General features: G+C 57.0%; 2 protein-coding genes across 5 annotated transcripts in view; one reads left to right on the top strand and one right to left on the bottom strand.

Moving 5' to 3' along the window:
• TAF1C (TATA-box binding protein associated factor, RNA polymerase I subunit C) overlaps positions 1–4558 on the top strand; it is an 8649-nt gene extending 4091 nt beyond the window's left edge. Inside the window, exons 7-15 of the mRNA XM_058707189.1 lie at positions 112–350; positions 490–606; positions 699–816; positions 898–969; positions 1094–1229; positions 1399–1542; positions 2351–2525; positions 2601–2738; positions 2822–4558. Coding sequence (XP_058563172.1) covers positions 112–350; positions 490–606; positions 699–816; positions 898–969; positions 1094–1229; positions 1399–1542; positions 2351–2525; positions 2601–2738; positions 2822–3795 — 2113 coding nt within the window. The 3' untranslated portion in view covers positions 3796–4558. The remainder of the gene's footprint in view (positions 1–111; positions 351–489; positions 607–698; positions 817–897; positions 970–1093; positions 1230–1398; positions 1543–2350; positions 2526–2600; positions 2739–2821) is intronic.
• Positions 3989–27337, bottom strand: DNAAF1 (dynein axonemal assembly factor 1). 4 transcript variants are annotated; one of them, XM_058707190.1, is made up of 13 exons: positions 27079–27337; positions 24789–24924; positions 24206–24297; positions 22263–22484; positions 21968–22134; positions 19270–19391; positions 15985–16151; positions 12127–12393; positions 8425–8534; positions 7140–7196; positions 5932–6298; positions 4855–4957; positions 3989–4503 (listed from the first exon to the last, which is right to left on the bottom strand). In XM_058707190.1, exons 1-12 carry the CDS (start codon positions 27206–27208, stop codon positions 4863–4865), a joined length of 1932 nt encoding a protein of 643 aa, XP_058563173.1. In that variant the 5' UTR covers positions 27209–27337; the 3' UTR covers positions 3989–4503; positions 4855–4862. The 4 variants fall into 4 exon arrangements, with proteins under 4 accessions (XP_058563173.1, XP_058563174.1, XP_058563175.1 ...); XM_058707191.1 differs by having other exon boundaries at positions 3989–4395; XM_058707192.1 differs by having other exon boundaries at positions 3989–4109.
• Positions 27338–27363: the final 26 nt, after the last annotated feature.

Below are 27363 nucleotides of genomic sequence, written 5' to 3'. Positions count from 1 at the left end.
GTCGATGGAAACCGCACCTACTGGCCTGGCCTCCCTTGGGATGGAACCTAGTCTTCCTCTCTGTCACTGCCACTGCCGCAGCCTCACCTCCTGCCCTTCTTTTGTCCCCAGGTGTCCCTGGGCTTCCCTCAGCTTCCGACAGCGCCGGTTCTCCATCCTCGGGGGCCCCGTCCTGGGCACGTCTGTGGCCGGCCTGCTGGGAGAGCTGCTGCATGAGGAGCTGGCCACGCGGTGGGAGCGGCTCCTCCTGGACGACGCGTTTACCGGGGGCGCGTTGGCCTGGGTGCCCGGAAGGACGCCCCAGGTGGGACAGTTGGTGTACCCTGCGGGAGGCGCCCTGGACAAGCTGCGTATCCTTTCCCGCCGGGCCAGAGGGCGTGAAGGCGGCTCCCCGTGGGGCGAGAGATGCCCCCGGCATGGTCTCAGGGCAGGATGTCGGGGGCTCGCGGTGACCAGAGCTCACACACTTGTCCTTAGCGAGAGGCCCAGATTTCCAAGAGGTCAGCGTGGCCCCAGGTGGTGACCCCCAGGCCCTCGGCGACCCTGGCCACATCCAGCTCCGAGGGCCTGTCCGGCAGGTGGTGACCCACACCGTGCAAGGGGAAGGTGAGTCCCTGGGACACCCCCTTCCTCCGTCCTTTCCCCCTCACTGACCGGCCTGCCGCCTGACTCTGACCCTGACCCTCTCCACCCCTCAGCCCTGCTGGCTGTCCGGTCTGACTACCACTGTGCCCTGTGGAAGGTCAGTAAGCAGGGGCGCCCCGCCCCCCTCCGGGTGCTGCAGATCGGGAAGGGGGCCACAGGGATCAGCCTCAGGTGAGGGGCTCAGACGGGCTGCTCTGCGAGGGGGTGGGCGTGGGAAAGGGGAGGTCAGCTAACCCCAGTTGTGCCCCGCAGCCCTCACCTGCCTGGGGAGCTGGTTGTCTGCAGCCGTTCGGGAGCCGTCTGTCTGTGGACCCCCCAGGATGGGTATGCCCCCTTCCTGTGGCAGTCCTCTACCCCGGCGCGTCCTGGACCCCGGGCCGTGTCACCCTGGTACCCACCCCCCCATCGGTCCCCGTCTCCCCGCCCACGGCTGGCCCGTCTCCCCAAGGCTGCAGCAAATTTACAAGGACCCCGAGACCCTTGTGTTCCGGGACCCCTCTCCCTGGCGCTGGGCAGACTTCACGGCCCATCCCCGGGTGCTGACCGTGGGTGACCGCACCGGAGTGAAAATTATCGACACTCAGGTGAGGGGAGGGGACCGGCACCGGCACAGCAGAGGGACAGAGGGGATACATGGGGGAGGGCAGGGCCGGGGAGGGGGCTTCCCCAGGGGGCCACTGGTGGGGGGGACTGTCAGGGGTCTTGCCGCGGCCCCCGGCTGCGCGGGGGAGCTGACCTGGGTTCTTCCCCCAGGGCCCGCCCGGGTGTGGTCTGCTGCTCTTTCGTGGCGGGGCAGAAGCAGCGTGCCAGAAAGGGGAGCGTGTCCTGCTGACCCGGTACCTGGGGGGGTGCGGCCCCGAGCCCCTGTGCCCCACGTTCCATCTCATCCTGACCCAGGTGAGCGGTCCCTTCCCTCCTCCCCCTTACGCCGTCCCAGACACGATGGTCAAAACAGGAATCACAGAGACGACACCCCGGAGACTCTTCCGATGAGTTGATGAGCCCCTGAAATGTGCTGACCGGTGGGTGGGACCTCCCCGCGGGGAGGACACATCTGAGCAGAGCTTTAAGGCAGCCCCAGGGATGGCCCAGCTGAGGGAAGAAAGGCGTGGGGTGTCACAGGGCGTCTGAGATTCCCCCGAGGGCCCGCCCCCCGCATCCCCCAGGAGTCTTGGGGTGTTAGTAGGTGTGTGTCGAGCGTAGGTTCCAGGCTCGGGCGGGTTCGGGGAGGGCCCAGTGGGTTCCTATGTGACAAGACTCCTCTGCGCCTCTCCTGAGAGCCTGTCCCTGTGTGGCGCTCGGGGTGACTGACACACCCGGGAAATGCCTCCCATATGACGCTAGCCGGGGGTGGGGGGAGAGGCGGGCAGGTCAGCCACAGCGCTGGGTCAGCTCTGGGGCCTCGGCTCATCTTGAGAGCCGGGATACACGGGGGACACAGAGCTACCCGTCTCATCAAACACTTCTCTCGCGCCTCGGTCGCGTGCCCCCTTCGGTCATGGGCAGTCACCCGTGGCCCCCTGGGTCTGGTCGCATCCCCTCGGTCGCAGTGCCCCTTGGTCGCGGCCTCCCCCACATTCACCCCCATCGGATGCCCCTGCAGTCTGGTCATGTACCCTTGGTCGTGTCCCACCCCCCCACCCCCCCACCCCCAATCACATACTCAGTCACAGCCCTGGGTCTCTCTGTTTCTCGTCGCCCCCAGTTCTCGCTCTACCTGGTGGATGAGCGCCTCCCCTCGGTGCCCCTGCTGAAGTGGAATCACGACCTCCCCTCCGCCCCCCTGTTTGCCCAGCTGCTGCCCCCGCCCCAGCCCGGGCACGCACAGCCACTGCTGCTGGGGGGCCAGGGCGGGCACCTGCGGCTGTTGCAGCTCGCAGGTGAGGGGCCGGCCGGGGCCGGGGGCAGGGGCGCAGGATGATGGGCGGCCCCTCAGCTCCCCGTCCTTCCTCCAGGAACGGGGGCCTCCGCGCCCCGGCTGGCGGGCCCCCCCCAGTCTCTCCCGTCCAGCAGCGACTCCCTCTCCGCGTTCCCCCTGCTGGAGCCCAAGAGTCAGTGGCGGCTGCAGGAGCGTCTGAAAGCGCCAACCCTAGGTGCGCTGGGGCAGGGGAACGAGTGGGGGTGGGGGGACTGCACCCCCCCCCGGCCCCGGCGTCACCGTCACTCCCATCTCCAGGTCTGGCTGCCGCCCTCCTGCCCTCTGCCTCCGCGCCGGTCCTGTTTCTCTTCCAGCTTTCCGCGGCTGGGGATGTCTTCGACCAGCGCCTCCGCCTCCAGGCGGACCCCGGGCTCGCCTCCGGCGCCCCCGTGGCTTCCTGGACTCCCCAGGCCACCGCCCGCTGCGGCCGGTGGCTGAAGGCCCTGCTGGAGGTACCCCTGCCTCCCCCCGTGTGGGCAGCACCCAACTTCTCCCACCGCCGTGTGCTAGGCTGCGTGGAACCGCGGCAGATGGAACAGAAGGTGCCGGAGGGTCTCCGTGCGGCCATGGCCGAAGGGCGACTCCTGCTGCGGAGGGACCTGGGCGCCGTCCGCTCTGCGGAGCCACCCCCTGCCCCCGAGCCAGGCCCCGAGGACGAGCTCAGTGCGCGTTTGGAGGCAGCCTGGGAAGGCCGGGCGGCCGCCTGGTGGGAGAGCCGGCAGGGCGGGAGCTCGGGGCCCGGGAAACGGCCCAAGCGGCACAAGCGCCGGACTCAGCTGTCCGGCACCTTCTCCTCGCTCAGTGGCCGCCTGGACCTCTCGGACGCCACCAGCCCCCCCCGCAGCCCAGACCGGACGTCCCCTGAGGCCGGGCCTCGACCACCGGTGACCCCGCCCTCCCAGGAGCTGACCCAGGAGCCGTGGGCTCGGGGTGTCCCCTCGGAGAGGCAGCAGACGCTCCGGGACTACATGGCCAAGCTACCGCTCCGCGGGGACCCCCCAGGAGGCGTCTCCTCACCCCTGTCCCAGGCCTCCAGCGTCCGGGCCACCCCCTCCAGGCAGCAGCCCCTCCAGGGTGGCTCAGCAGAGCGGCCGCTCCGAAGGCACACGCTGGGAGGTGCCGCCGTGCCCTCTTCCCAGACCTCCAGCGGCTGGGCCACCCCCTCCAGGCAGCAGGCGCCTGTCCCCTCCGGTTCTCAGCCGAGGAGGAGGAAGCCCCGCATGGGCTTCTGAGGCCCCGGGAAGCTGCTCCCCCACCCCGAGAGCCCTTCTTCTCCGACAGCCGCCCCTTCCAGGCTGGAGCCCAGGAAGTGGAGAGAACAGTCTCCAGGGGGCAGACCTTTCTGCTTCCTGGAGGTCACGGGACTGCAGGAAATACCCCAGAAATGATCGGGAGCCAAGTCAGAGCCACGGGGACAGCAAAATAGTCGTTTCTCCCCGTTTATGCTTTTGCTCGAAGTTCCTTCCCGACCGCATGTTGCAAAGGCCCCGGTGGTCTCGTCGACCCGTGCAAAGGCCTGAAGGTCCGTGTTGTTGGGATTCGTTCCCTGCAGGGGACAGTGTTGCGCTTAAAAGCAGGGGCCCCGTCGACATTGGGGTCACGGTGCGGGTGCCTCGCCGTGCTCAGGGAGGCTGCTGGTGCCAGTTAGTTGGTGTTTGTTGAGCAGTTTCGACCAGGATCTAATGTTCTCTATGGGGAGACGCTCGGTCCTGCGTTTAGGGATTGAATAAACTCGGCCGCTGAGCCCGAGCCCGGCAGTGTCCCTTTGCGTGGCTTTTGACGTGTAACGTGTGAATTGACGTCCTCCGAAGCATGTGGCTCAGTGAAAGATCCTGCTGTCCTGGGGGGAAAAGGGGCCCCCAGAATGTCACAGGACACCAGGACTTCGCCCAGATTTCTTATCACACGTGAGGAGAAGACTGGTCCTTTTCTCGGGGCACCTGAGGGAAAGAGGCGCACACGACTCGCACAGATATTAAATAACACCCTGACTCGGTGGGTCCTGGCGTGTCTGTAATGCTCGTGGGAGACGTGCGTGGTTACACAGTTCACACCGCGGAGGATGGGGGGGCGGAGGGGGGCGACACGTGCTTTGAGTGGGACTGCAGTCCCACTTGGCCGTCTGCACTTGGGGGGGGGGGGGCGCCAGCATGGGGGGAGCTGGGTACCCGGCGCCCTCAGCAAGGGCTGCTCTTTGGAAGCAAGGGGAGGCCGGCCAAGGGTGGCTGCGCCCACGGGGGACCCTGGTCACAGGCTCACCGTCCCCGTCAGTCTAGGGGCGGAAGGGTCACCTTGGGGTTCAGTCCGAGCCAAATTCAGTGTCCTCGCGGCCTCCCGCCTCGGGCTCTGCGAGCTCCGTCTCCAGCCGTGGCCCGTTCTTCTCGGCGATGTTTCCTAGTCGGGAGAGAGGGTAACTGTGTTCTCTGGAGACGTGGTCAACCCCCATGTCTTCCTGCGCGTGGGCCTTGAGGCAACCACGTGAGCTGGTGTCGGGAAGGGAGCCTGGCAGGGGCGCCTGGGGCCCTCAGTCGGTTAAGCAACCGGCTCCTGGTTTTGGCTCAGGTCGTGATCGCACGTTTTGTGAGTTCAGGTCCCGGACCAGGCTCGGCACTGACAGTGCGGAGCCTGCTTGGGGTTCTCTCTCCCTCTCTCTGCCCCTCCCCTGCTCTTGTGCGTGTGTGCGTGCGCGCTCTCTCTGTCTCTCTTTCCGTCTCGAAATGAACGAGTGAACTTAAGGAGAAAAGGAAGAAATCTGGTTACCAGCTAGTGTTGGGTGAGAGCAGGAACCGTCTGGGCTCGACAGAGAGCCAGCGACAGTTCCTGAACTACTTAGACCCACCCCGTTTGCCTGTTACCCGCTTCCCCAAACGTGCGTTTCCCCGGCCACGTGTGTGGGCCCCCGGCGCCAGGCCAGGCTGATGTGTTGGTCTGTGACTTCACGTGCCCCCCCCCCCCAGCCGGCCGCCCCCTGCCTGCCGAACCTCCCTTCCCTGCCGGCACTACGCCACTCGTCCGCGCGGAGGACGCCACTCTCCGGCCAGGGGTCGCTGTCATCTTGTCCCACGCTCCCCACCCCCCCCTCGGAAGCCTGGGTCTGGAGAGGCCGAGGATCGGGCAGGGGCGGGGAACGACAGACACAGGCTCCCCAGGCCCCCGGAGACGCCCGCTTGCCCGCCCAGGAGCGTGTCAGCTGTGCGGCCGTCCGCCCAGGCCAGCGAGTAGCAACGTCAGAGCCATACACGGACACGATCTACAGTGGTCTCCGTGGTCTGTTGTGATTGGCCCTCTCCAGCCCGCCGGCCGCCCTCCCTGGGTCTGGGGTAAGCGGGTCGTGTCCCCACCATCCGAGCCTCGTAGGGTGGCGTTACCTGGGGGAGAGGCTGAGAGTAGGCCGCTGTCCCCGTCCTCACTGGAAGGGGGCGGTGCGGTGTCCCTTCGGCAGGTTGGGGGCGTCGGTGGTTGGCCTGAGGGTCCCTCGTCGTGGAGCTCTTGAATCAGTGGGTGTGGGGACTTAGCGTCCCTAAGACTTGGGGTTTCGAAGACCCTCTTTGCTGTTGCCACTTTCAACATGCCTGTAAAGGGCGTCTCAGCCTTCCTCGAGGTGTCCTTGGGGATTGCGAATATGTTTGAAAGGGTATCTGGGATGTTTTCCAGCTCTGGGAGTGAGGAGTAGTCCAGCTCAGGGTCACTGTCGTCACTCGAGCTCGAGATGGCTGTCACCTTTGGAGCGCACACCTGTTGAGAGAGAAAAGACGTGTGAACGTTTCTGCTTTCACGGCGGTCACGGTCAAATGCCCGGCGCTGATTCATAAAATACTGTCGTCACGCACAAGAAAGGCGTGCGGGAGCCCAGCACCGTGCCCTCGGGCAGTCGGGCGTCAGGACGGATGCCCTCGGCCAGCCGTCCGGAGCCCCCGGGGCGGAGCCGAGCTCCCCGGCAGGGGCGCGGTCCTCTGCACCTCCTGTCGCTGTGCGGCCACGCTCGCCTCGCCCGCCCTGTGCCTGCCACGCCAGCCCTCCCGGGGCTCCAGTTGGGCTCCGCTCTGAGCCTCGGCCTCGGGCTGCCATACGCTCCACCCGATGTGGCCCCCTGGGGACGAGGCCCCCACGAGGACTGTGGTCTCGTGTGTGTTTCCTTCCTCCGTGATGAGCTCCTGGACGGAGACGGTGTCTCACGCTTTCCTCTCTCTCGGGCCCCGGTGATGCTGGAGGGAGGCGGCTCCGGTCCACCTGGGGGACCCCATCCTGCCCTGGACGCTCGCCTTCCCCGTCGGGAGTGTCGCTGTAGGACAGACGTCCCGAAAGCGAGCGTACGGTACCCGAGAAGGACAGAGACGCGTGGTCAGGTAGTTATGTATGAGAAGCAGGTACTGGACGTCGTGACACGCTGTGCCCTCGGGAGGACCTCACAGAAGCGGGCGACGGTGGCAGCCGCCCTTCCTTTGGTGAGGGACGGCCGAGGGCGCAGTGCCGTGGCACCGGAGCGCCTGACTCGCGCCAAGGGGCCGTGCCCCGTTAAGTGACAAGCCTGGGGTGACGGGACACGAGGTTCGTGCGGGAAGGCGGGGCTGATGACCTCGTCCTGGCCGTCCAGAGGCTCGCCGGCGTCCTTGTCCTCCAAGTCGGGCAGGTCCTAGAAGAGCAGAGAGTCCCCGTCACCAGGCGACGCGCACGCAGGGGCGGCAGGGGCGTGCGCGCGGCCCGTGGCCCGGAGAACTGAGGAAGGACCCGACGGGCCACCGTGCACGCTCTCACACACGCGTCGGGAACCCAGACCGCAGCGATGACAGTGACCGAGGTCTGCGGGAATGGCTACCTCTCGCCCCGCTTCTCTGTGGCTTTAGAGACACGGCCCCTTCGTCTGGGGAAAGTGACGGGGCCCGAACCCAGTGCACCACGAGTGTACCGGTTCCTCACTCCCTTCCTCTGTACAGTGGGGTTGATGATGGCACCTACCACCTCGCAGAGTTTTGGAAGGTTCAAGCCATCAACACACACGCCTTTGAGACCAGTGCCAGGCAGAGTAAGAACCAGAAGTATTAGCCATCTTCCCGTACACAGCGGGTTCTCCAATTAATCCTGTTTTGTTCCTTAGCATCCATAGGCTCGGAAAACTAGAGACCCACTCTGGACGTGGACCGCGCCGCGTAACTCTTACTGACTCGCGTGCAGTCGTGAGGTTTGCCAAGAAGGAGGCAGGGGCAGGCGTAGCTGTGCGCATGGGTTTAAGCTAAAGGGGCCCGCTCGTGCCCAGAGAGGCTGTCTGGTGGGCATGGAAATAAAGGGGTGAGAAATGCCACCCCACCTCTTGGCCTGCCCCCCACCCCCCAAACACACTTCCTGGGGATTCTGACAAAATGTGTGAATTCCCACGCTTCCCATTCCTGCAGGCCAGAGCATTTACGACCGGTCCCCAAACGGAACATCTGGCAGAAGGGGTGTTCTCAAGGCCAAACGGGCCCTCGGTCAGGAAGCCGGAGCGGCCACGGGCCAGGACGATGGCATTCGCCGCTGGCTGGACAGCCGTCCCCGGAGGAGTAGAGGCTCCCGTGATAAATGTCACGTTCTCCACAATTCTGCATGAGGCTAGCGGGACGGGATTGCTTTGCAGTGTACCTCCCGGGGAAACCTCTGGGCCAGCCCGGCTCAATCTCGACCGTGCCCGTGTACGAACCCCCGGGGAGGTCGTGTTAGAAGGCGGGTCTGGTCACGAGGTCCGGAGTGAATCCTAGCCAGCTTGGGAATGTCAGGCCTGTTGGCCGCAGAGCGCGCTTTGGGGCGTGAGGGTTTTGAAGGTTTGGATGTGATCTAATAGCAACTGTCAAGAGGACACTTCTCTCCAGATGCAGCTCTCTACGTACATCGATGAAGAGCTTCTCCTTTGCCTCCGATTTGGTGGTTCCCAAGTCTTCCTCTCCATCAAGTCCCGTGCCTAACGCACCCTCAGTGGCCGCAGTCTGGGGGGGCGAGTCTAAGAACAAGCACAGAGTTATTAACCTTGGGGCTAGTTGCACGCGCGGTGGTTGGGCTGACAAGCCCAAGAAGAGGGGGAGGCCAGCCCCTGGGACGGAAGCCGCGAGAACCCCCAGATGAGGACGGGGCTCTGTCTAAACCAGAGGCGAGAGGAAAAAGCCTCCCTCTTGCTGGAACTCGGCAGCGACTCCGGCAAGATAACCGTACCAGCCGGTGAGCGGCGCAGAATACGCAGGCGCCTGGGAGGAGGCCCTGTTGGGGCCAGAGATTTATCAAGGAGATAAAGGCCGACTGGGGAGACGCGGGGGAGGCAAGCTCGAGAGTCCAGGGTCCCGGCCCTGCCCAGGAGGGGCTGAGCCCACCACCCACTGGGACCGCCTGTCCCCGCTCACGGCACGAGTGTCAGGTGCCCGCTGATAACGTGGGGTTGCCGGGGACCGTGGAGTGGGGATGGGTTCCTCTTCCTCCTCGAGGCTCCTACTCTCCCAGGTCCCCCAGGCCCTATCCGTGGTCCCCCAGGCCCTATCCGTGGTCCCCCAGGCCCTGTCTGTGTCCCCCATGCCCTATCTGTGGCCCCCAGGCCCTATCCGTGGTCCCCCAGGCCCTATCCGTGTCCCCCAGGCCCTGTCCGTGGTCCCCCAGGCCCTATCCGTGGCCCCCAGGCCCTATCCATGTCTCCTAGGCCCTATCCGTGGCCGCCAGGCCCTATCCATGGCCCCCAGGCCCTATCCGTGTCCCTCAGGCCCTGTCCGTGGCCCCCAGGCCCTATCCATGTCCCCCAGGCCCTATCCGTGGTCCCCCAGGCCCTATCCGTGGCCCCCAGGCCCTGTCCGTGGCCCCCAGGCCCTATCCGTGGCACCCAGGCCCTATCCGTGGCCCCCAGGCCCTATCCGTGGTCCCCCAGGCCCTATCCGTGGCCCCCAGGCCCTGTCCGTGGCCCCCAGGCCCTATCCGTGGTCCCCCAGGCCCTGTCCGTGGCCCCCAGGCCCTGTCCGTGGCCCCGTCCTCTGCTTGCTCTTGAGTCTCATGGCTGCAGGCAGTCGACATCAGCAGCTCAACTTTTCTTGTCACACTTAGGTCCAGTTTGGCTCAGAGCCACGTTGGACACCGATTTAGCATGAAACGAGGAGGCGGGCAGAGGGTTTCTGTGGTGGCCTCTGTGGACGGCCCCGGGCTGGCCCTCTGGGCCTTCACTCACTAGGCCCGGCGGTCACAGTCTCCACGTGGCCATCCCTGTGGCTCCTCGGAGGAGAGCCGGAAGCTCCTCCGTACTTGTAATTACTGCCGTGGTCTGCCTCCCCACCCGGCCGGCCCTTCCTCCCACACCCCTTGTCCTGTTCATGGCACTGTGGTCGTAGTCAAGGCAGGGCCAGGGTCCTTTTGCTTCCTAAGAAACGATCTGCTTGGGCATCGTTCCGGGAAAAGGTGGGGCAGGGAAGAGACGAACAATTATTGGGCACGTCGCTTCCGCACCGTGGCAGACAGACCATTTTCATTTCACGGGGGGCTGAGACAGGCTCAGAGAGGTTTTGGGGTTTGCTGACGGAAGGGTCGGACGTAGCTTTGATCGCAGGGTGTCTGCAGAAACAGCACCGCTTTCCTGCACGCGGTGTGTCTCAGGGAAACACGGGTCATTCTCAGACCGTTTTCGTGACCGCCGGGACTCGGCGGACTCCTCCAGGGAGAGTGTAATTCGAGGCGGAAGGTGCCGTATTTCCACGGTGGCGGTGACGGCGGGTGCTGTGCCCTCCGCTCTCCTAGCGGCTCCCTCTGCCCCGAGATGCAGACTTCCGGTGGGGCTGGGGCAGTGACTCAGGCGACCATGCCCGGATCTCAGAATCTGCACGGGAAATTCAGCAGGGCTGGTCACGTGGTTATCTCTTGGTTCCCTCCGTCCTTCAGTTACGAGGCAAGACTGTCTAACGTAGGAAAGGTGAACGGAAAAGCAGTTTTCTGAGCATAAGGTTTTTCCGTTTAGATTTGCCTTTCCTGGGGCTGAGTCGTTTGACTCAAAGTGGAAGGAGGATCTCCGCGCTCTGCCAGCCCAGCTCCCCTCTCAGGATGCGCGGGGGGCACAGAAAACAAAGGCCGTGGCCCTCAGCGGCCCGGAGGGTCAGCTTCCCCGTGTGGTCACGCCTGTGTTGTGCCTTTTAAATAACAAGGCCTGTCATATGTCCACCTGTCGGAATCCTGGGGAAAAACCCTTCTGGTAGGCCTTCTCTTCGAGGGAACAAAGATGACCAGGCCCTGGGGTTGACGGCTGCTGTCCGGCAAAGCCAGGTCGTGGGCATACAAAGCAGCCCGGGTGTTTCCCAAGGAAAAAGTTATTCAGAACAAGTCCTGCTTCTTAGAGAAGCATTCCAGCCTCGTGGCAAAGTCTGAAGAGCGTGACCGGCGTCTGAAGAGGGGCGAGCTGAGCACCAGAGAACGTTTTCTTTCCCTGACCGAGGCCCTTCAGATGTAACTCATCCCTGGGCAATTCTTGGGTCTCAGGCGCAGCATGTCAAAGGCGAGGCTGCGAGACGGGTTTTTCCCACGTTACTGAAGACGAGGGCGTGGCTCTAAATCCCCGTGGATGGTGGGGCAGTATGGGGGGGGGGCGGGGAGCAGGGTGGGCCTCAGCTGGGTGAGTCGTCGAGGCTGGTCTGCTCTGTTCAAATCCTTTAGCCGGAAAAGGATTCACCCCTGCCTGGCACTCGGGGGTGTGGCCCTGCCCCTCTGGCTGTATCCTCGATGGTCTGGGGACAGGGTTACTCCTTGGTCTCTCCCAGACCATGGGGACCTTCCTTCTGGGATCCCTGTGTTCTGGTCAGACCAGTTCAACTCCCCGGCCAGACCCCCAAGGCTGCTCAGGGGAACAAAATGTTCCCCGTCTCTCAAGGCCCTATAGACGGGGCATTTTCCAGGTCTGGCTCCCTTCACCAATGCCACAGCCATAGGGCAGCGTCGTGGGTGAGTCCCGGGTTTATCTGCTAGTTAAGCAGGACCCAAGGAACGCGTCCGGAACCTGCCAGGCGGCCTGCTGTGCCCAGATCTGCGTGATTATTTTTTTTAATTTTTAAATTTTTAAAAAAATTTTAAGAGAGGGAAATTTAAGAATTTCAAATTTAAAAATTTAAGAGAGAGAGGGAGAGAGAGCGAGCACAAGCGGGGTAGGGGCAGAGAGAGAGGGAGACACAGAATCCGAACCAGGCTCCAGGCTCCGAGCTGTCAGCACAGAGCTGGACGCGGGCCTCGAACTCGTGAACAGCGCGATCATGACATGAGTCGACACTGGACGCCTAACCGACTGAGCCACCCAGGTGCCCCAAATGATTATCTTTTAGATATAACGGATTCAGTAAAATACACCTTTCGTGTTTCCCCCGTGTCTTTTGACCTTGTTTACCAGAAAATGCAGTTATGGCCCCATTATGTTCCCATGGGCAGTGCTGCTCTAGAAAGTGAGACATGTATACTTCATCCTAGAGACACAGAATCGGAGGAGGTGGAAAGTAGCCCGGCCCCCACAGGCGCGTGGCTCAGAGGCCGTGGTCCCCGGGGACGCATGGGTCCCCGAGGGCGCACGCGTGTGGCTCTCCGCTCCTTACCTCTGCAGGCAGCTCCGGGGGCGGCCGGCTTCAGGGTCTCCTCCAGGGGCGCCCCCCCTGGCCCCTGGCCTTCAGTGGCTCCGGTGACGTCCACGGGCAGCTCCCCCACGAGACCCGGCTTTTCCGGGAATAGCTCGTCCTTGGCCTTGAAGCTTTCCCTGACAAACAGCTCCGTTTTCTGCCGCCGCCCTCCCTCCTCACCAGGCTCTTCCTTCCCTTCCCCGGTGGCATCCACGTTGTCCTTCTCGTCTGGCACCGGCTCCTTCCCTGAGCAAGAGAAGTCCGCAGGTGAACAGGAGACCTCCTGGGGGGACGAGATGGTCTAGACGTCTCTCGGGGACACGCAGCGAATTGTGAACGGGGCGTGAGCTCAGGGGACTGTCGGGGACACGGCAATGGTGTCCAAGAAAGCGAATCAGCGGAGCTAAGGGTCCCCAGAGGGGCCACTCGGAACGCCGTCTAGTGGAACGGGACACGGCCTTGAAGAAAACAGCTCAGGAGGCTCTGAGGAGATGCGCGCGGGAGCATTCGGGTTTCCGGACTGTGGGGTGTTCTACGTCCAGTGGCTCAGCACAACAGGACTCTCTCTGCGTGTGCGTGTGCGTGTGTGTGTGTGTGTGTGTGAACGCCGAACACCATCCAGTCTAAACGGACACAGCTGCTTGTTTCCCCATTCTTTAAGCTCTCCTGAAAATTTGAGAACTACCCAAATAAACAGTTTGGAAAAGGACAAAATACTATAGGAGAATGTCTACCTCGTGGAACATGTGTTATGCCAATTTCCCACGAGAGGCAGAAGGCAATAGGATCATGCCGGTGTTCTGTAGGAGCACACACGGGTCCCACGCGTGGGGAAGAGCCACGAGGTCCTTCTACGAAATACTGGGTGGTTCTTCCCGCACTTGTTATTAGCGCTGCTTTTCTGTTTTCTTTTTTTTTTTTCAGCTTATTTATTTTGAGAGAGAGAGAGAGAGAGAGAGAGAGAGTGTGTGTACGCAAGTTGGGGAGGGGCAGAGAGGGAGAGAGCAGCCCAAGCAGGCTCTGCACTGGCAGACAGAGCTTGACCCGGGCTTCCATCCCACCGACTGTGAGATCGTGACCTGGGCCGAGATCCAGAGGCAGATGCTCAACCGACCGAGCCACCCACGGGCCCCACTTTTCTGTTTTCCACGTGTGGTTGTAATTGGGTGAAACACAGCAAATGTCATTTAAAACCCCCCATGGGGACTCCAGCCCCTCTACTGGGTACAGGATGAGGAAGGGGGTTTTTATTTATTAAGGTGCCTTGATGACCGTCCCTAGGATCCTGCAGGCTAGTGTCGGGCTTGGGCCAGCACAGACCCAGGACCAAATCCTGGCGGGGGCATCAGGTGTGGGCGGGCGACTCTGAGTCCCGGATTCGGGCCAGTACATTAGGGAGGCAGCGAGGGGGTCGTTTACACCCAACCCGGGAGTGGACAGAATCTCGAAATCGGGTGAGAGAGGTCAAGGCGAGGAGACAGATTCTGAGATCCTAGAATAGGCCACAGGGTCTTTGGGGCCAAGAACCTTTCCCAGGCCTGCTCTGGTCCTGACAGGCCGGGAGTAGTAGCTTTCGAGTAGCTTTGGAGGGCTGAACAAGTTTCATGCAGGCACCCAGACTGTCAGCTCTGGTCCGAGCGAACCAGAGGGAACACGATCTGTGCCACAGAGAAAACGTGCTTCATTCCCGGCTCCCAGAACTGCGTTGTCAAGGTGGGACATGAAAAGGAATACGGTACGGATTGTGCTCCCTCCCACCGGGAGGGACTGCGAAAACATCATGCCCGGTGACAGAAGCCAGAGGCAAAAGGTCGCATCTTGCAGAGAGTTCCACATATGTGAAGCATCCAGAAACGGGCGGTTGTCGGGGGCTGGGGGAGGACGGAGAAGGGAGTCCCGGCTCACGGGTACAGGCTTTGGTTCCGGGGTGATGACGATGCTTTGAAACTAGACGCGGATGCGGGTTGCACAACGCTGTGATTGTGCTAAATTCCACCTCAAAATGATTCATTTTACGTTATGTGAATTTCATCTCCATTAAAAAAAAAACCAAACAAACCAAAAAGGTCAAGGGCCTCCGTGTTTTTCCATGGTGATTTGCACAGAAGGCCTCTCTCCCGCCCGGGGCTGCACCTCCCTGCCTGGACCTTTTGCCACGCCCCCTCCCCCCAGGAGCCACCAAGCTCATGACCCTAGCAGCGCTTCCATGACAGCTGTCTGCTGTCTAGCCCACCACCTCCTGTCCCCTGCCACATCCAGGCTGGTCTTCAAGGCCCTTTTGCCAGGATGTCACCCAACCTAGCTAACCTTGTAGGGTTTCCTAATTTACAACTTAAGTCTAAACAGAGGTGCCCGGCACCCCTCTTCACCTCGCCAGGGCCGCTGCAGGCTGCGCGGAGGGGCGGAACCGGGCGCTGTCCCTGCTGGGATCTGTGACCGTGTCCGCGTGCTCACCGTGTAAGCACACGTGCCCGTGCCTGGCGTTGGTGTGCAGACACCTATTGACGCCCCCTCCCCACAGATGGGCAGAGGACGATCTGTGTGCAGTGAAATAGAGCAATAGAGTAGTAATAGACAACCTTAGTATCCGTCTGACTGAGGTACGGGTTAAAGGCACTGACTAAGCCCGGCGTACAGATGCTGGCTGATGTTACTGCTGTTAGCGGCCCTACATGTGGGGCGCGTGAAATCCATACAACTCCACGTTGCTTTGATATGAATTCCGTGTTCATTTGTGGTAGACGGAGTAATGGCCCCACAAAGGCGTCCACATCCTAATCCTAGAACGTGTGAGTATGTGACCTCGTGTGGTAAAAGGGACTCTGCTGAGGAGATCAAGGACAATGGGGCGATGATCCTAGATGATCCAGGGGGGCTCGATATCACCACATGGATCCCTAAGAGAGGGGGGGCAAGGGAGTCAGAGCTGGAGAGAGAGTTGAAGGTCTTGCAGAGGGAGATGGAGGAGGGGCCACAGGCCAAGGGACGTGGGCACCTCTAGAAGCCGGAAAAGATGAAAGAACAGATTCTCCCTGGGAGCCTCCAGAAAGAGCGCAGCCCCGCCCACATCTTGATTTTAGTCCCATGAGACCATGTCAGACTTCTGATGTACAAAACTGTGATCATAAGTGTGTGGTTTTAAGCCCCTACATTTATGGTTATTTGTTATGGCTGTCATAGAAAACCAATGCATCATTTATTTTGGAAAACTAGGCTATTTTAACACAACTGTGCTTTCACCACTGGGAAGAGCTGGGGGCAGGTAGGTGAGGCCACATGCACATGGACCAGAGAGGTGTGAATGAATGGTCAAAAATAAATCAATCCCGGGGGCGCCTGGGGGGCTCAGTCAATTAAGCATTTGGCTCTTGATTTCGGCTCACGTCACCATCTCACAGTTGATGAGTTCAAGCCCTACAATGGGCTCTGCACTGACAGCATGGAGCCTGCTTGGGATTCTCTCTCTCCCTCTCTCTGCCCCTCACCCTTCTCACACACACTCTCTCTCTCAATAAATAAACATAAAAAAAAAATCACAGAGTTGAAAGACCAAGTTCGCCAGCCCAGATCTCTCTCTCTCCCTCTCTCAATAAATAAACATTAAAAAAAAAACCCAGAGTTGAAAGACCAAGTTTACCAGCCCAGATCTCTCTCTCTCTCTCTCTGTCTCTCTCAATAAATAAACATTAAAAAAAAATCCCAGAGTTGAAAGACCAAGTTCGCCAGCCCAGATCTCTCTCTTTCTCTCAATAAATAAACATTAAAAAAAAAATCCCAGAGTTGAAAGACCAAGTTCACCAGCCCAGATTTCTAGTCTAAACAGAGCCCCGAGCGTACCTTCCTCCTGGCTGGCTTTCTGCAGTTTTCTCTCCTCTGCCCGCTGCTTAATCATCGCTAGGGCTTCGATGCTGTCTGTGATCTTCTTCCTCTCTCTGCTCTCCCACCGCTCTCTCTCTTCTTTCTCAGCTGCGAGCCCGCCCCTGGCCCAGGCCTCGGCACAAGCTCTGTCAATGAGGACAAATAAAAACACCAGAAACTGGGAAGGTTTGAATTTTCGCAGGTTAAAAAGTCAATTCAAAACATACACTGTCCGACCAAACTTGCTCATTTCCCTCAAATCAAACTGAAGGCACATGGGACATGTGGCCACAAGGATTCCAGATAACACGTGCACACCTATGCCTTTGATGGTTTGCAAAACCCTCCCGATGTGATGCCAAAAGAAGCAGCAACAAAAGAAAAACAGAGAACTCGGGCTCCGTTGATATTAGAAGTGTTTGTAACACAAAGAATACCATAAACGAAGTAAAAAGACAACCCACAGAATGTGGGAAAGTATTTGCAAAGTATAGGCCTGCTGAAGGATGTGTAAATAGAATACATAAAGAACTTCTACAACTCGACACAAAGACAACATAATTTAAAAATAGAAAAAAAAATTTTTTTTTTAAATTTTTTTTTTCAACATTTTTTATTTATTTTTGGGACAGAGAGAGACAGAGCATGAACGGGGGAGGGGCAGAGAGAGAGGGAGACACAGAATCGGAAACAGGCTCCAGGCTCCGAGCCGTCAGCCCAGAGCCTGACGCGGGGCTCGAACTCACGGACCGCGAGATCGTGACCTGGCTGAAGTCGGACGCTTAACCGACTGCGCCACCCAGGCGCCCCCAATTTTTTTTTTTTTTTAATGAAATCAGAAGCCACAGATGGGGAGAAAATATTTGCAAGAAAGATAACTGGGAGATGGCATCTGTCTCGAACAAACAACTATGACAACTCAAAAAAAAAAAAAAACCACACACAAAAATAAAACAGGCAAATGACCTAGACACGTCACCGAAGAAGATAGGCAGATGGCAAAAAAGCTCAGCATCCTATGACATTAGGGAATTGCAAATTACATCGATGAGATCCCACATCACACCGACTGGAAGGACTGAAACTCCCAAACACTGACACCAGATGCTGGCGAGGACACCAAGCAGGGAGTCGCTCGTCGCGGTGCTGCTGCTCTGGAAGGGAGCCAGGCAACCTCAAGGCTAAACGTAATCTTCCCAGGGATGCCTGGGGGGGGGGGCTCAGTCTGTTAAGCATCTGACTTCAGCTCAGGTCATGATCTCACAGTTTGTGGGTTTGAGCCCCGCGTCGGGCTCTGTGCTGACGGCTCGGAGCCTGGAGCCTGCTTCAGATTCTGTGTCTCCCTCTCTCTCTCTGCCTCTCCCCTGCTTGCGCTCTGTCTCTGTCTCTCAAAAATGAATAAATGTTAAAAAAAATTAAAAAAAAAATAAACGTACTCTTCCCGTACAAGCCAGGGTGATGCTCCTAAGTATCCCCTCAACTGAGATAAAAAGAGATGTCCACACAAACACCCACACACGAACATTGGTAGCAGCACCCTTCACGATAGCCCCAAAGTGGAAACAACCCAAAAGTCCATCAGCAGATGGATAAATACAATGGGGCATTTCCAAATGGAATATTATTTTGTGACGTTGTTTTGGAACGGATCACTGATACATACTGCTGTGTGGACGAGCCTTGAAACGATTTTGCTCAGCCGATCACGAAAGCCCACACGTGGTGTGATGCCATTTATATGAAACATCCAGAAAAGAAAGAACCCACAGAGATCGAGAATGAGGGATATCAGCTAATGAGTAAGGGTTACTTTCCTGGGGTGACAAAAATATTCTAGAATGGGTGTGGGGGTGGGCACACAACCCTGAATACACTAGAAAGCACTGACTTGTACCCCTTGAATGGGTGAATTGTTCTAGGGGCTGGGGATACGGCAGCAGGTGACCCAAGAGGTGATGATACTCGCTGTTAGAACTGCCCTTTTATGGGGAAAGACAGACCCTAAAGAAGGAAACAAGTATGCCAGAGGCTGATGTGTCCACAGAAAAGAAATCCGGTTAAAGAGACCCCAGGTGGAAAAGGTGCTTCCGAGATGAGGGGTGGGGTCGGGAGGGCTTAACAAGGTGACGCGTGAGTAGACACCTGCAACACCAGTGAAGTGCTTCCGGGGCACGGAGAACAGCCGGTGGCTCGCTCCATCAGCCAGGGGTGGGCGCGGTTAGAACTAAGACCCAGGGGACTCGGGGCCCTGAGCCAGAGCGTGGGGTCTCACCGCCAGGGGTCCGGATCCAACCCCTGTTCACCCTTCCCTGCGGGGTCAGCCCTGCCCCGGGTGGGGCTCCCGCTCTCTCCTCTGAGCCCAGCTCTGCTCAAACCCCACGTGGAACAAGGACGCTGCGGTCACATTGTCCCCCCCTTCCAGGTGAGGAATGTGAGGCCGGGGACGTTAGCGAGCCCCTCCGAGCGGACAGAACTCAGACTGCCCAGAAGCAGGCGGTTTTGTTTTCTCACCTGGTTGGAGAGGAGGCTCTCACTTCTATTGGAAATATTTGTCTGTTGGATTTAAGTTTGCGAGTTCAAGAACATATTACCGGCAGCCCGTACTACTGGGGGCTTACTCTGAGAATCAAAAGGGACTTAAATTAAAAACACAGATGAAAGTAGTGAGTCCTGGGAGTCCTGGGTTCAATATTCTTAATATAAGGAAGAGCTCTTAGCAACCAGGAAGGAAAGGGCCTCCAAAAGGAGCGCGGGAGAAAGTGATGGGCGGAGACGATGCCCCTGCCTGACGCCCGACCCCATCAGTTACCCCCAAATAAAATGAGATACAGTCTTCGCTCTCCGGTTAACCCGGCAAAGATTTCTTTCACGCGGCTATGTCTGCTGAAGTTATGAACTTTACAAACTTGCTAAAAAACAATTAGAAAATACTCACAAGTGCCTTTGAAAAGGCTCAAACCACAGTCCTTAATCCAATAACACCACTCCCAGAATTCCGCCTTATGGAAATCAGCAGGAGCGAGGCCGGAGACTTATATTCGAGGATACTCATCAGGGGATTACGAAAAAGCCAATCTATGAATAAGCGCTTGAAAACAGGGAATTTCTTATTATAAACAGTTATGCAGCCATCAAACTTGTTTCCTAAGAATGTGTAACGATGTGCGGAAATGCTCCCAAGTCCGAAATTTGTACGAGTTTGCTGTTAAGTGTGCACAACAATTCTGTATTAAAATGTGAGCCACAGGCTCCCCCCCTCCTTACCTGTCCTTTGGGAAAACTGGTCTGTCATCCAGATAGGTGAGATGTTTTAGTCGTACGGTGACTGTCCTTCGATAGTTAGCGATGTGCTTGATAACGGGGTTTCCCATCAAATTCAGTACACGCTGTAAGCATGAACCAAAGCCGTTACAAAAACAGGGGTGTGACTGAAACGTTTCACGCGTGCGGTGCTCTGAGAGAACAAAACACGGTGCGTGTGCCCACGCCATCTCCTCGCGACTTTATCAGGGAAGCCGGAGGGGTCCCCTCACTTTTCTGTCCCCAGGGCTGATGATTATAGAGCAGCGCTTTCCTGCGCTTGAACTCCAGATCTGGAATCTCACCGTCCTTCCAGAACAGCCTCGGAAGGCACATCCGGAGGCCTCTCCGCGTCAGCGAGGGCCTTGTTTTGCTCAGCCAAGCCCTTCTGCTGACATTAACCTTGGTCTAATTGATCGTTTTCCCTCTTCCCCGGCCAGCACCCATTTGAAGAAAGCATACACCGCAGCTAGGCGGACAGGAAGCACTGACTTATGGAAAGGATGGAAAGTGCTGGATGTCGTTGGACCAGCGAGGCCCCCCCCCCCCCCCCCCCCCCCCCCCCCCGTCTTTACACACCGTCTCCTCCTTCCTGGCCTGCGAAACTCAGAGAACTAACTGAGCGGCCAAGGTGATATCCGGGAGCGCCATTTAAAACTAGTTTGCCTGGGGGCGCCTGGGTGGCTCAGTCGGTTAAGCGGCCGACTCCAGCTCAGGTCACGATCTCATAGTCCGTGAGTTCGAGCCCCGCGTCGGGCTCTGTGCTGACAGCTCAGAGCCTGGAGCCTGTTTCAGATTCTGTGTCTCCCTCTCTCTGACCCTCCCCTGTTCATGCTCTGTCTCTCCCTGTCTCAAAAATAAATAAAAAACGTTAAAAAAAAAACCAAACTAGTTTGCCTGAAGGCGTGAGTTTTCTGATCTAAAGTGGTTTGTGTTATTGGTGAAAATAAATAGACCATACGCTAGTTAACGTAGCATTCCCCAAACATCATTCTCATACCGCCTTCTCCATTCTCATGGTGTCTTCAGGGGCCAGCGCCGCAGGGCTGGGGTGGGGTGAGGGGGGGGGCAATACACCCAGGGGCAGGCACTAAGGGGCTGCATTGCGTGGGGAGGATTTGAAAGCGATCACAACGTCACTGTAAAGCAGACTGCTTTTGTCACGGATTGAGCTGTGTCCCCCCCCCCCCTCCAAATTCACGCGTTCAATTTCTAACCCCAGCATCCTCAGAATGTGGCCGAATTTGGAGATAGGGCCTTTAAAGAGGTGATTCAGATTACATGAGGTCATTGGGGTGGGCCCTTGTCCGGTCTGACAGGTGTCGGGGATTGGGGGATAAGAGGGGATTCGGACACACACGGAGGGAAGGACCTTGTGACGACGCAGTGAGCCGTCTGTCTACAGGCCACGGAGAGAGGCCTCAGGAGAAACCAGCCCCAACGACACCTTGATCCTGGACCTTCTACCCCCCAGAATCAGGAGAAAATGCATTTCTGTCACTTAAGCTGCCCAGTGTGTGGTACTTTGTTACGGCAGTTAAGCAACGAGAAAAAACAAAAAGTATTATACGACAGCTTCATATTATCGCCGTGTGCTGGCAGTTCTAAACTAGCCCTTCTTGACCAGCTACTCAGATTGTTCCTGAACTGTGATTTGCTTACCATGCTTTAAAGCGACCCAGGTTTGCCTTGCACATCGATGCCCTAAGCGGTGAACAGTGAACTCAGGGGTTTTGGGTGCCCCTTGTAACGCTCTCCTTGTAAATTTCCTTGTCATACTTTCCTTTCCTCGGTACACGTGACAGCAAGGGTTAAATCGTATCAGACACTGTAGACATAAACCCGAGTTCATGATGCCACCAGGAAAGAAAAGCCGTTCATTGTCACCATTAGTGGTCGCTGGGTTCTTGACCCCCTTCCTCGAAAATCGATGAATAAAAAGAATGAACCAGACCTTCATCCCGGCCTTTTCTGTGTGAACTACGCATGGGGGAGCCATTAGATGAGGGGGTTCCCGGTTGCAGAAGTATGCCAGCTAATGTGGCAGGGACATGTGGTCTGGACAATGGCCACCGCGTGGCTCCTGAAGGAATGGCTCATGGAGGCGGTGTCGTGTTCGCCAGTGGCTGCTACACAACCGGGGGGTGGGGGTGGGGGGGCCTCAACCGCCTGCAGCAGGCTGACGACATGGGGGGGGGGGCCACCAGGCTGTCTTCAAGTTCCACGCAAGAGAGACAACCAGACATGACAGGCCCCGCGCCGTGCCGCAGCCTGGAGCTGCACTGGACCGCTGGGACCTCCGGCCCCATCAGCATTTCACAAGAAACACGGGTCCAGCAGAACATGCTAAACGACACCACGGGGGTGCAATCAACCAAATCCGGAACGTGGCAAAGTCCTGAAAGGGGAGCCGGCTTCTCTGGCGGAGGAGTGAGAGGGGCCAGTGAGGGGTAACTGTGAGCAGTCAAGAAAGGAAGTTCTCGTCTGCCAGCGGCCCACGCTGAAACGTTTGGGGGTGAAATGACCCGGAGGCTGGGCATTCAAGCTACTCCAGCTCCAAACACCAAGAGGACAGACTGGGAGAAGGAAGAGCCCGGAGGAAAGGAGGGAAGAGAGGTTCGGTATCTAAAGAACGCAAGTCTTGAGCGTGTGTATGTCTTACCAAGTCAGGCATGCTCTCCAGGACGCCCAGGATTTCGGGATCACTCAGCTTATTGTGGGAAAGGTCGAGGACGCAAAGTTTCAAACACTCCTTTAGATGCTGAATGTCTTCCACGGTCTCTAAGTGATTGTGGGCCATCTGGAGCGTGTTCAGGACCGGCAGGCAGGCTGGAAGGTGAGGTGGGCAGAAGTAAGCAACAGGGGTATACAAATCCTCCAGAACCTCCCCCAGGGGAAAGGGGTGGGCGCAGGGGCACAGAGAAAGACCCCTGGGGGCGGGGGTGGGGGCATCTTACAGAGGTTTTCAATGGTCTTGATGAAATTGTTGCTCAGGTTGAGGGCATCCAGTTTCTGCAGAGGCTCTAAGTTCTCGATTTTACGAAGCAAGTTCACTTGCAGGAAGAGACATCGCAATTCGGTTTGGGCCTCCAGATTCTCGATTCTCTGTATCCCGTTGGACTCCAGCCAGAGGCAACGCAGCCCCGTGTACTCTTCCAGGTTCTCGATGCGATCGAAACCTGGTGAGAAGGAAGGGGGCGTCCGAGGAGCTCGGGGTCACCCTTGTGTATGCCTCCCTGCCCAGCATCCACACCTCCTTCCGCCGGGAACACCACGGCCACCTTCCTTGAGGGGCATTCCTCTCCTGGGGCTGCCCCATGGCTTCCTGGGGGGCCAAACAGAGTCTTAGCAGTTCACTGGGGGCCAGTCACACTTAGCCAAGCGGGGCCAACTTTGATAGCTGGGAGGTTTTGCTGGGTCCGCTGGAGAGAGGTGGTCTTTTCGCTGGGACGGCCAGTCGGGTAAGGTGGGGCCGAGCCCTGTAGCAACCACCTTCCCTTCACGGCCGGGAGTGAGTGGAGGTGATGGGGGGCCTTCCCGAAATGAGCCAGAAGCAGGTCCAAGCAGGGGAAGACAGCCAAGGGAAGCCGTACCATGAGCGTGGGGACCCGGCTAAGCCTGAAAGGAGTGCTAACTGTGGGTTTTGTTTCCTTCCATTTTTCAGTTTTATGAGCCAAACTTAAGGTTAGAAAACATTTTCTTTACTTTAGTAACTCATTATCAATTTGTAGTTCATCGTTCCTCTGCTCTTACGCAAAGCCTTTGAAAGGTTATTTTTTTGCCCAAAAAAGTTAAAAAAAATTTTTTTTAATGTTTATTTATTTTAAGAGAGATAGAGAGAGACTGAGTGCAAGCGAGGGAGGGGCAGAGAGAGGGGGAGACACAGAATCCAAAGCAGGCTCCAGGCTCCGAGCTGTCAGCATAGAGCCCGACGCGGGGCTCGAACTCACGAACCGTAAGATCGTGACCTGAGCCGAAGTCGGATGCTCAACCGACCGAGCCACCCAGGCGCCCCCCTGAACAACTTTTGATTAAAAAATTGTAGTATCGCTGATTAGCCAGAACGACCCAGCAAAGCTGTTCCTAGATTCCCGGCCCTCAGAAACGGTACCAGACATTGAATTTGTTTTCATCGCTAGGTTTGGGGACAATTTGGTCCATGGCAGCAGCAGAGAATCCAGGGACTCCTCCCTCCTAGCTCTTGTACCTTCTGACTCTCTCCCCTAAGTCCAACCTGTTGGGTCCTCTTCTTCCAACCTCTTAAAGATCGGTCCCCTCGGGATCCGCCCTGCGACATCATCCCATTCCCTGCGATTCCTACGTTGGGTGCAGAATTTTGGAGGGGGCAACGTGGAGATGAGGAGGCCAGTTAGGAGGCCCTGTGTTTCTTTAAGAGCCCTTGGGGGCCTTCCTGGCCTGGTCTGAAAAACGTAAAGTCCTTTAGAAAATATAAATCAAAGATCGCAACACGCTTCCCTGGTATCGGTACGGGCAGTGGCCCCCTTTATAAACTCCAGTCAGGGAAGACTTTTCGGAGAAATACTGCTTTTCCGTAAATCTCCATTCAACTCTGAAATTTCTACCTTGATATACTTTGAGAACTCCAGAGGATCCCAGCAAGACACTTTTGATAACTTCGGCCTGATGCGACACTTCTGGGCCAGGTCCTTACCTTAAAACTTTTTTTTTTAAATGTTTGTTTATTTTTGAGAGAGAGACAGAGAGCAAGCAGGGGAGGGGCAGAGAGAGAGGGGGACACACAATCCAAAGCAGGGTCCAGGCCCTGAGCTGTGAGCCCAGAGCCCGGTGAGGGGCTCAAAACCATGAACCGTGAGATCATGACCGAGCCCAAGTCAGGCACTTAACCGACAGAGCCCCCCAGGCGCCCCCAGGTCCTTACCTTTAAAGTGTAAATACAGCGTGTCATTCAATGCTGGGGTAATGTAAAGTTGGTGTTGCTTGCAGAGTTTCTGTATAAAACGTTTAGTCATTCTGTTCCATGAGAAACATGAAAAGGAAATTCGTTGCAATTTGTCAGCAATTTGAAATTTCAATTTGCAATACAGTCCAGAACTTCTCCCCCAAATTCCAAAATATCCTACATGCCTGATAACTAATTTTTTTTTTCTTCCTGGACTCTTTTAAGTTCTTTTTCAGTACGCCTTTTTCAGGGCCTCGTCCCATATCATCACTTTCAGCAATCTTGAAAATTGCCGTGTAGGTTCTAATAAAAATACTTTCGACGGTGTCATCAAGAACGGCCAGAATTTCTTTCTCCAGGTCTGGCATTAAAGTTTAATGCATTGTGGTTAGTTGTGCCACAGAGGCAGCGCCGTCCTGACTCCCCTACCAATTCTCAGACACCAGGGCCGGCTCTTTAACCTCCCCGAGCCTCAGTTTCCTTATTGATACAAAGGGGCGGTCACACGATCTTCCTTCCTCAGTAAATGTGCGCTGGAACTGGCAGCAGCATGCCCACATACCTGGGGCCGTGGTCTCCCTTGTCATCTGTCTGGTGTCCTAAGTGACCGTCTGCCCCGCTATCGCCACTCTGTTTCTGCTCGCTTGGGTAGCGTACGTCAGAAGGACCCACACGTGTTTCCTTAGGATCATTAATTGCTATAAAAAAAAAAAAAAAAGAGAGAGACTGGTTCTATAGAGGTCAAGAAGGGTAGAAAAAAAATTTGCCCAATTTCAGCTTGATTAGTATCTGTGTTTAGTATGGAACGTGGGTGACAGTTTGTAAAGCATCGGTAAGGACCGCGGGAAGTTTGCTTCCGGGCACGTCCTCTATAAAAGCTCTCGTACAGGTGTGCAAGGACCCGTGTGCAAAGATATTCATTTCTGCGTTACTTTTAACAGCCACAGAGTGTCAACAGTGCAAACATCCATCCATAGCGACTGGTTATATAAAACAATGGATCAGTAGTCTGCCTTGGAAAAGAAGCCACTGGAGCTACATCAATCAATATGGACAATTCTTGGGGCGCCTGGGTGACTCAGTCGGTTAAGCATCCGACTTCGGCTCAGGTCATGATCTTGCGGTTTGTGGGTTCGAGCCCTGGGTGGGGGTCTGTGCTGACAGCTCAGAACCTGGAGCCTGCTTCGCATTCTGTGTCTCCCTCTCTCTCTCTCTCAAAAATAGACACACATTAAAAAAATACGGATAATTCTCAGAAACGTGTATGAAATGAAAAAGCAAGTTTCGCAATAAGCCCAGGATAACATTCATACAAGTTTAAAACATACAAACCAATGCTCTGCACTGTTTAAGGATATATTACAGAGACAGAGGTGATTGAATTCATACAAAATTCTGGAGAAGGGGAGCAGAGAATGAACTGAGGGCAGGAGGCCAAAAGGAACATCAACTTTATCTGAAATGCCTTATTTCTTAAGTTTAAAAAAGACTTCAAGCAGAAATGATAAAGTATTGATCATTTTCAACTCTTAGGGACAGTGCCTGGGTGCTTGTTATGATGTTCTCTCTTCTTTTGTAAAAGTTCTCGAAAGAAAAACCACAGGAAAAGAAACAAAAACGGTGAAAATATCGTTGGTAAGAAGAGAATGAGCACATTCAAAGGCACTTAATTTTTTTTTTTTTTAGCGGTCAATCAAAACTGGCCAGTTCAAATGCACTTAACCTTTAAGAGCCACTGGCGACTGCACTCTGTGTTCCTGTGGTCTATCGAACCACAGTAAACACTCCGTGTGTGGGGCTGTGTCTTACACTCCTCTATTTCCCACTGCACACAATGCCCAGCCAAGAGAGGCACCAGATAAGTGTTTGCGGAATAAAGAGGAGGTGCTCCATATACGTAATGATTGATTGGTTGCATGAATGACAAGAGCTAGCGTTGATTAATGGCCCACAGTAACCCAGCAACCTAATCATGATTATCCCTGCTTACAGATGAGGAGACTGCCCCCAAAGAGAGGTTTAAACCCTGGGCTGGCAGCCATAAAGCTGGTTCGTTGCAGAGCCGCAACCCATACCCAGCGTGAGCAGCTCCAAAGCCTATCTCTTTCCAGACGGCTACAAGGCTTCCCTACAGCTCTTTCATACAGGGCTTGCCTGGACAGGTCAGTGCTCAAGACATGTTTGTTGACTGCGTCCAAAAAATGAAATACAAATCAGGTAGTTTGTCTCATCGTTAAAAGATTTCCCTTAGGAAATGGAGCGGCGAAATGGGAGCAGAGGGTGAAGGCTGTCTTCTAAACCCATTCTGGGAAACTCTGTGGAGGCAGTCACCCACTGACCCTAGAATCACCAGCTCGTCACTCACTCTCTATCACGGACCAGGCACTGGACTGGACATTGAATTCGATCAGGAAATCCTGCCCCAACACAGCCTGCGGTCTAGAAGGGGAGAGCCTTCGTCTTACACGGTGGTAGCAACAAAGAGATACGTTGAAAACATGGAACAGGTGGGCGATGGGGGAAGGGGGTGTTGGGCAAGGGCTAGCGCTCCGGAGTCGGACTATGCAGCATGAGTCTGTTCTGTCATTGACCGAATGAGGGTGATCCATTTGGAACCAGTTTCAAAACCTCTTTAAGTCCGTTTCCTCATCTCTATGAACTGGGGGAGGAGCGCCTGCCGCTGAGGGCAGGGTGTAAGGCTCAAACACGGTGAACGCTGGGCACGCATCCTTTAAAAAGTGTGTGCCGCTCCTGTTATTATTACTGTTGTTCCCGCTGGCTGGGAAGGTCAGGTGTGGTGCTGGGGGCAGCCCCTCGCCCCCCCCTCGGCTCCCTGGGGCGGCAGTCGGCACCTTCCTTGAGGCCCCCCAGGTCTGCGTCCCCGTGGTCGCTCGCCGACTCCTCCACGCTCGGCTCCTGCGCGCAGCCCTGCTCCGCCGGCCCGTCCACCACGGGCTCCGAGGTCTCGGGGAGCATGCTCATTCCGGAAGCACCGAAAGCCCCGTTCCGTGGGGTCGCCACTGCCCCCGGCCCCGCCAGGGAGGCCCCGCTCTCCTCCTCAGTCGACCACTCGCGCCCGAATCGTTGGCTGCCCGACGCTTGCCCGGTTTCCACGGCAACCGCCGCGCACGCGCAGT

Source organism: Neofelis nebulosa, chromosome 17 (assembly GCF_028018385.1).
Source record: "Neofelis nebulosa isolate mNeoNeb1 chromosome 17, mNeoNeb1.pri, whole genome shotgun sequence".
In the NCBI taxonomy this organism is placed as follows: domain Eukaryota; kingdom Metazoa; phylum Chordata; class Mammalia; order Carnivora; family Felidae; genus Neofelis; species Neofelis nebulosa.
Note: the sequence above shows the minus strand (reverse complement) of the source record. Positions and strands in the feature narration are given on the sequence as shown.

Bases quoted from the DNA above. Each gene is read 5' to 3' on its own strand.
- DNAAF1 (XM_058707190.1), bottom strand. From the start codon at position 27,208: ATGAGCATGCTCCCCGAGACCTCGGAGCCCGTGGTGGACGGGCCGGCG. The intron at 24,925-27,078 runs GTGCCGACTGCC...TTTTTTTTATAG, and splicing joins CCTGGGGGGCCTCAAGGAAG to CAATTAATGATCCTAAGGAA. The intron at 8,535-12,126 runs GTAAGGAGCGGA...GCTTGTTCTTAG, and splicing joins CCCCGGAGCTGCCTGCAGAG to ACTCGCCCCCCCAGACTGCG.